This window comes from Chelon labrosus (assembly GCF_963514085.1).
Source record: "Chelon labrosus genome assembly, chromosome: 20".
Taxonomy (NCBI): domain Eukaryota; kingdom Metazoa; phylum Chordata; class Actinopteri; order Mugiliformes; family Mugilidae; genus Chelon; species Chelon labrosus.
In genome coordinates this window covers 5,104,402-5,112,437 of record NC_140353.1, presented here as the reverse complement: position 1 = coordinate 5,112,437, position 8,036 = coordinate 5,104,402, and the positions used below count along the sequence as shown (strand labels likewise).

Sequence of the window (8,036 nt, the reverse complement as noted above, 5' to 3'; positions counted from 1 at the left end):
CCCACTGAGAGGAGAGGAGAGGAGAGGAGCAGCTCTGGGACTGACTGAACCGCTGCTGCAGACGCTCCCAGTAGCTCGAGTTAGCTAGCTGGCTAGCTGGCTAACCGCTGCTAGCTAATCTAACGCCGAGAAAATGTTCACCCTCCGCGCTTTGCTAACTGACCGGGACGGCAGCAGAGTCGAGGGATTGTGCCATGACCACCCAGCGCCGCGTTGTTGTTGTTGACGTTGTTCGTCCCCGAGCCTTGAGTTATGATCTCACGAAGGAAAAGTAAAAACGAAGCGTCGAAACCAGCCGAGGTACACGGGAAATATGTGAAGAAGGAAACGTCGCCGCTCCTGAGAAGTAAGCGCAACAAGTAGCCAGGTAGCCAGCTAGCTCGGGTTAGCACAAGCTAGCCCGCTAGCTAAGCGTCAAACACACAGCCGTTTAACGTAAACAAACAGTCTGAAGTGATTATACAGACACATTTCTCACTTTATTATAACTCATTCCTTTGTCAACAACTTTTTTTTTATTTGTACATTTTGTACATTTTAACCAAACAAGCTGCTAACACGATAGTTCAGTGCTAGCTTAAAACTCACGTCAACTTTAGTGCAAAAAAGTTGTAAAATAACGGTTAAAACTCTTACATTTGACAATTATGGCGAACTATTAAATAAAAGACGCGACGGACTTTATTTACGGTGTTTACTTGCGGCTGTGTTGAGTGGATTAATGTACTGAAAAGTCAGATTTGTTGAGAGTTAGCCTAGCTGTCAGTCGGTGGAAAAGAGGCTGTTAATGCCATTTAACTGACATTTAAATGACTCCATATAATTATTTTCTCAGCTATTAGTGCTTAATTTATATCTATTTATAATTTAACTTTTATTTTGAAGATTAGTACTATGAGCAATGTAGTTTTCAAAGTATAAGTACTCATTATGTCAGTGTAATTATGACATATATAACCATACATCTACACCATATAGTTTAGAGCTTCACTTAGCTAAATAGTAAAGCACAAGCACATCCAAACTGGACTTTTTTTTTTTTTTGCAAATAATAATTAATTTAATTTAATTATGATTTGAATTAGTCTTTATTTTTGGAATAACTCAGCAGTAGTATAGAAAATTGACACTTGTCACCTTTAGTAAGAGCGTTGTACTAAAGGTACAGTAGTTAAACAAAAGATTCCCACTTTATACACATTTAAATTAAATTTCCAGCCTTTGTCTTCTGCTTATAGCCTCAAAACAGTGTCCGGTAAAGATGCATTTCACTGGATTCTCTGCTTTAAACGGGAACAGTGTGGTCCAGCTCTTCATTGTTCAATGTTAAACTATTGCTTTCCCTCCCTAATCTGTCTGCTTTAGTAAATTAATCAATCACATAGACTATATACCAGTCCGTTATCCAGCTAATTCAAGAAAAAAGGGCAAATTAAAAGTGCTTTGAGTGTATTTTATTGTTATTCTGTTGTCCTTTGTGCTGACTCGATTCGTTCCCCTTCATCACAGATCTGATGCCCTCCTTCATCCGCCATGGACCCACTATTCCCAGACGCGCTGAGGTCCCTCTGCCAGACATGGGGCAGTCTTCCTACCCCGTGGCACCCAACCGGGAGCCCGTGGTGTCCCGCAGCAAGAGCGTCCTCCGTCCCGCCGTGCAGAGGCCCCCACACGAGGTGGCCCGCAGGGAGAGCCACCGCATGTCGGCGCCCCCCTACCTGCCTCGCAGCCTGGGAGACCTGTCGCACGAGTACGGGGGCTCGTCGCAGTCCTTCCTCACCGACGTGAGCCCCATGTCCGAGAACGGAGACGCTGCCCGGTATTATTACCCCTCCGAACCTTATTATGACAACCAGCAACACCAACACCAGCAGCAGCAGCAGCAGCAGCAGCCCAGGAGAGTGCCGGAGCGCTTTCCTGAGGACTATAGATACTTTGAGCACAATGAACACAACTTCCAAAGACTTCCCCGACAGCACACTCCCCCAGCGCCAAGCAGACCCCCTTCAGGTAAACGTGAAGTAGTTATTTTTTTTTATTTTTAACCATTAACTGAGAGGTAGTCATACAAATTGGACGTGAGCTGCACGTGTCAGACTTCAGAGGGAATAAATCTGTTTTATCTATTTATGGCTTTCTGTGTGGTTTAAAATTGGAAGAGTTGCGTTTGGGGATGAATGAAATCACACCGGCAGCTCCACAACGTTTCAGAATTATTTTTGGATATATGAGGAATATTTTAAGAAACGTTCGTATTCAGAGAAAGCAGTTTAAATATGTGTATGATTGTGGTTTTGGCCCATACGTAGGCCACTCAGAAAGGAATGCAGGCCACTGGTTGTCGAGCTGAAATGGGCAAGTTTAGTTCAGTTTTCCTCGGGAGTTAAATGTTTTTATCCCACCGCTCTAGGTTGTAAACATTAGCGTGGCGTAAGCGTGTCACTTCCTTGAGATTAAACCTGTACGGGTTCGCAGGAATTTTCCAGAAGTCCCCAAAAACTACGGAAAACATCTTGTGGGCGACTTGTCGGAAGACGTGTGTACGGTTTAGCGTTGCGTCGGGCCGCCCTATCGCATATCACAGAGCCTTGTTTGGAGTGAAGTCAAACAAGGCATTAGAGGCTCTGCATTTTTCACCTTATGGTTTGCTGGCAAGCTAGTAATTTGCAGACCGCCCCCAGTCATAAGTCTCAGCCTCAAACCGCTCAAGACTGTGATTCATCTTCGTATGAATGCACCTTCTCCTCTTTATAGTGGCGTTGAGGTTAATCACAGACGGTTCACAGGAGTCACTCATCTAGTTCTGGCGCATTCAACCTTCTTGTAACAAGCTGGTTTTAATAATCTGGAAATTATCTCATGCATTGACACCATTTGTGGAACAAACGTCTCTAAGGTTGGCATCTTGAGGGAGGGACGAGGGATCTAACTGGCGTCGGAGCAAAACACAACACCACCACAGCATTGTTTATGTTATTTGAGATGTGCACAATCATGTACGCTTCGTTATAAAACTATGTAGGGGCAGATTAAACCTTGGCGGGCCTTTGTAGTCTTGGAAGTCAATGGGAAACACTCATATGTCACTTTTTTATCTTTAAGCAAAATCAAAACCCTATGGAGATGGGTAGACGTCGTCGTCTTCTCCTGACAGCGCTGAGCTTTAGATCTGTATTTTCTGAGGAAAAGGGCAAAGATGATGAGGAGGAGGAGGAGGAGGAGGAGGAGGAGTGCATTTCTGCGGAGCACTCACACATTCCATCCCTTCACTCAACAGCTGGCAAAGAGCTCCAGCTCTGTTGCTGTCACTCTCGTGCAGAATTTATCAGATTGTAGCCGCCATTTTGCTGCGCATTCTCCCGTGTTTTCCTGGTCCCCTTGCGTTCGCTTTGATACTCCTAACTCGTCCACGCAGCTGTCCGCTCGACATTCCTCGCTGGCGTTAGTCACCAGTGAAAGTACGGGACCTGTTGAAAGAACGGCCGTCTTTGCTCTCGGGGTGTTCACTGGTTTGTTCTCTCGCAGTGAGAGCCTCTGTGTTTAGGCCTGGCCGTGCAGAGATCTCTCGGCCTTTCCTGTCCAAAATAACAACGCTCCCATTTCCTACCATTCATCAAGCAATGTCAGAGTGAGATGCTTCAAAGGGATTAAACAACCCTCTCCAGAATTACAGCATTGCTGGAGCTTTTAGACACTGTACAAACAAGTGACATTTTCCCACACTCGCTGTTTTTTAAAAATGCCTCTAAATATTTCTTCTTTCCCAGAGGCGCTGTTAGCCGACAGCTGCTCTGCCTCTCTCGGTTCCTAAAAAGAAATCTGTTTGTTTTCCTCAGGCATAGGTCGAATACAGGCCAAATCTCTGGGGAACCTATCCAGTCTGACGGGAGAGGACCTCCCCCTTCCGGCCGGCTGGACTGTTGACTGGACCATCCGTGGCAGGAAGTACTACATCGACCACAACACTAACACCACACACTGGAGCCACCCTCTGGAGAGGGAAGGGCTCCCTCCGGGCTGGGAGAAGGTGGAGTCCGCCGAGTTCGGGGTCTACTACGTGGATCACATCAACAAGAGGGCGCAGTACCGTCATCCGTGTGCTCCGAGGTTTGTCATGGGTTAGAGTTAATGCTCTACTTGTTTACTCAGAGTTATTCCCACTCTTATACTAATAAAACAACATATAAATACAACACATATTGTTTCTCTCTGCATCAGTGTGCCTCGCTACGATCAGCCCCCTCCGTTACCGCCTCCCGTCACCTATCAGCCTCGACCCGCAGAGAGGAACCAGCCGGTGCTCGTGCCAGCGAACCCGTACCACACGGCCGAGATCCCCGACTGGCTGCAGGTGTACGCCCGAGCCCCACTCAAGTGAGTACGCCTGGAAAACCTGCATCGGCTGCTAATGACATTAAAAAGCTCTTATTCGCGCAGTTTTTGTTTGATTTGCGGCTTTTTCCTGCTTCTGTTCGCTAAAGAATTTTGAAAGCTGTGTTTAAAAGGATCTGTCCAAAGTCTGGACTAGACGTTAGGATGTTAGGATGCAAAGTCAAAATGTCGCTGACACGTTCACAGAACAAAACTCAAAACCATCAGACGTAACAAAATCGCAGAGGAAGGACAATGATGGCCGCAGATTGTGATTTCTAACGATAAGATCCAGGAAATGGCATGTGTTTTAAAAAACGATTAATTCAAGGATTTTAGGAATCGATATCGGATCTTTTTTTAAACCCTGTCCCAGATCTCTGCTATAGTTTTATTGTAATAACAGACTTCTTATCAAGCTAAAGTATCGATCGTAGGAGGTTCTTCTGCGGATGGAGCAATTTAAAGCATCTCAGGAGGAATTATTGCTTAAACAATTCAGATTACTGTCTAATAAAACAGCACAGACCTGTCTTCATGGCCTTTCTTCTACCGATAATCTAACCAAACGCATCAAACTACTTCATCCGGGCCATTTTCGGCCGAAGATTGCTGCGGTTGTTGCTTGCACGTGTTGTTTCAGCGATAAAAGTCTGAAAATTTCGATAAAATTTCGGCAGAAAATGGCCCGAAAGCGTATTTTCGGCTGAAATTTTATCTCCGAAACAACACGGTCGAAACAGGATGTTGTGATGATGCCAGCAACAACTGCAGCAATTTTTCGGCCGAAAATTTTCGGTGCAGCCCATGAAATCAGTTCAGCTTTTGACAATAATCTAACCAAACGCATCAAACTACTTCATATCAGATAGGAATGCCATTTTTGGCCGAAAATTGCTGCGGTTGTTGCTTGCACGTGTTGTTTCGGCGATAAAAGCCTGAAAATTTTCGGCCGGAAAAACGAAAAATGCACTTTTGGACCGTTTTCGGCAGAAATTTTATCGCCGAAACAACACGGCTGCAGCAATTTTTGGTGCATCCCTAATATCAGACTCAGAAATCAGTTCAGCTTTTGACAACGTTATCTATAACGCGGCTCAAACAACCCTTTGTCGCGTCAGGTACGACCACATCTTGAAGTGGGAGCTGTTCCAGCTGGCGGACCTGGACACGTATCAGGGCATGCTGAAGCTGCTCTTCATGAAGGAGCTGGAGCACATCGTCAAGTCCTACGAGGCCTACCGGCAGGCGCTGCTGTCCGAGGTGGAGTCTCGCAAACAGCGGCAGCAGTGGTACAGCCAGCAGCCCAACAAGAACTTCATGGGGAACATGTGATGTGTGTGTGTGGGTGTGTGCGCAGCAGCAGCAGCAGCAGCAGCAGCAGGGACGCCTCGCCGCCACGCCTCTCTGAGGTTTCCACAGTTTGGGAGCGGCCGGAGCTTCCTTTGAAATCCTTATTGACTCTTAATTGCCTCTTTACCAAACACATCTGTGCCTTCGCTTGATCCAAATATAACAGCCAGGAAGTCGAAACACTCACATTGGCAGGGGGGCCCTCGTGCCTCCGTGTGACACTCGCTTTGTGAATGACTGAAAGAAAACACTCAAATAACGCGCTACACACGGGGAGACGTTTACAGCCTCCCGACCTGAGAACTGTTTGAATTCCTGTTTTGTTTTTAAGACTGGGAAGTCAGGAAAAAAGAAAAACAAAAACAGCTCTGGACATTTGTGGATAAACATCCTGAGATTGTGCCTTCACTAAAATAAAAAGCAGCAATTTTACAAAGTCTGCTCGTATACACACCGGCTACTCCGTCGTTTTTTTCCTACGGGAGAAAACGACAAGCGGCTTCTTCTAATTCAAAACGTTCTTCCTTTGCTTTATATCCCCCTCATAAACTGAAACCACATTATTTTACACTAAACATTTTTTTTTTTTAAATGTATGCTTTATAAGACAATCCACCAAAACCTTAACAGATATTTAAGTTTTGATATGAAAACACGTCTTTTTATTTAAAGACCTTTTGACGGATGAAGCATCACATTTGATGCGGCGGTTTGAGCGTCTCTCAGCTCTTGGCATTATTATGGGTCAGGAATGTTATTTTTGTGTGCGTTCAATGAAACATGAATAAGCTACTGGAACAGAAACAGACACATCACATTTGCCAGACAAGTGCAATTCAGTTCCTGCTTGTTTCATTCATTTTGGATTTTTTTTTTTATTTTTATGGAAGTGCAGGTCCACGGGAGCGTATTCTATCGATCACTAATCAGTCGGCTTCTTAGGACACTCAGAAATGTTCATACTTGTGGAGACGGGTGTTAAATTACCATAAATGCCTTATTAAGGGGAAGAAAGAGCAATGTAGTACTTTACACAGTAAAAATAAATATAAAGTGTTCATTTGGGACCTTTTCTGAGTTTCCTTTAAGGGCCATTGATTAGTTAACGGTAGAACAGGCTTTCAACGAACCTCTTTTAATGAGTCCTTCTCTATGCAACGAGGTCTCGGCTCATCGTTTCAGAACGGTGTCATCAATTTTGTACATATCTGATTTCGTGGATTGCAAATACAGGACGTAAGCAATAAAATCTGCAGTGACGAAAAACACTCGTGAATTTACGTTGCCTCGTTGTGCTTCGTCTTTGGTCGCACCAGGACTCGGTTTGAGACGAGTAGGTGAACGTAGAGGAGCATTTAGCTGCTAACGAAGAGGGTGGAGACCCAAATTGGAGATAAATGAGAGTGAAGCGGAAGCCTGAAGCCTTTGGTTACACATACAGTACTTCTAGCATCTAGTATTTATTTTATTTGGGCTTTTAAATGAGCATTAGAAATAATTTTATTTATATTGCATTTAAAAAAAAAAAAATAGTCTTCCAACCTTGTTAGTTATTTCTTTGTAAATTTGTAATTTTAACAATTATCAAAGATGCCCCAACAGTATCCTGCAGCATTTGGTGGCTAACGAAGATGGTGGAGACCAAACCCAGAGCTAGATCAGTGAATTGGAAGTCTGAAGCCTCCAGTTGCGCACAATCTTTCATCTAGCAGCATCGCCTTTGTCCTAAAGTTGACTAGTTTTGCTCGGCCATAATCATAATACAAGTAATGGAGACGAGCTGGTGAACGTAGATGAGGTATAGAAGAAGGTGGAGACCAACACTGGAGCTAAATGAGAGTGAATGATGAATTGGAAGTCTGAAGGCTCCAGTTGCACATACTGTACTTCTTGCATCTAGTAATGAAACTAAATGCTCACAAACTTGGAGCTGATGCCTCTTATAGCAGATAAAACAATATTTTCTTTTAAAAATAAAGAAGTATCAGCTGAATTTTCTTTTACTTTTTAGCTTTGCAAAGCTTTAGAGTGACTCTCTCCTTATTCTGGCGGCGTCTTGGTCCGTACATTGAGGAGCATTTAGACCAAAATCAGAGTTAGATCAGTGAATTGGAAGTCCGAAGCCTCCAGTTGCTTCTAGCTGCATTGCCTTTGTCCTAAAGTTGACTAGTTTCGCTCGGCCGTACTCATAATACAGGTAATTGAGACGAGCTGGTGAACGTAGATGAGGTTAAGAAGAAGATGGAGACCAAAATCATACTTCTTGTATCTAGTTATTAAACTAAACACCAATCAACCTGGAGTTCTTGCCT

At 44.2% G+C, this 8,036-nt stretch overlaps 1 protein-coding gene across 1 annotated transcript; it reads left to right on the top strand.

The window, feature by feature from the left end:
* The first annotated feature begins 4 nt into the window (after nucleotides 1-4).
* On the top strand, nucleotides 5-7,128 carry sav1 (salvador family WW domain containing protein 1). Its single transcript, XM_084568811.1, has 5 exons — nucleotides 5-346; nucleotides 1,510-2,010; nucleotides 3,837-4,107; nucleotides 4,219-4,374; nucleotides 5,493-7,128. The coding sequence occupies exons 1-5, from the start codon at nucleotides 253-255 to the stop codon at nucleotides 5,704-5,706; spliced, it is 1,236 nt and encodes a 411-aa protein (XP_084424937.1). The 5' UTR covers nucleotides 5-252; the 3' UTR covers nucleotides 5,707-7,128.
* Nucleotides 7,129-8,036: the final 908 nt, after the last annotated feature.

Bases quoted from the DNA above. Each gene is read 5' to 3' on its own strand.
- sav1 (XM_084568811.1), top strand. From the start codon at position 253: ATGATCTCACGAAGGAAAAGTAAAAACGAAGCGTCGAAACCAGCCGAG. The intron at 347-1,509 runs GTAAGCGCAACA...CCTTCATCACAG, and splicing joins AACGTCGCCGCTCCTGAGAA to ATCTGATGCCCTCCTTCATC. The intron at 4,108-4,218 runs GTTTGTCATGGG...TCTCTGCATCAG, and splicing joins CGTCATCCGTGTGCTCCGAG to TGTGCCTCGCTACGATCAGC.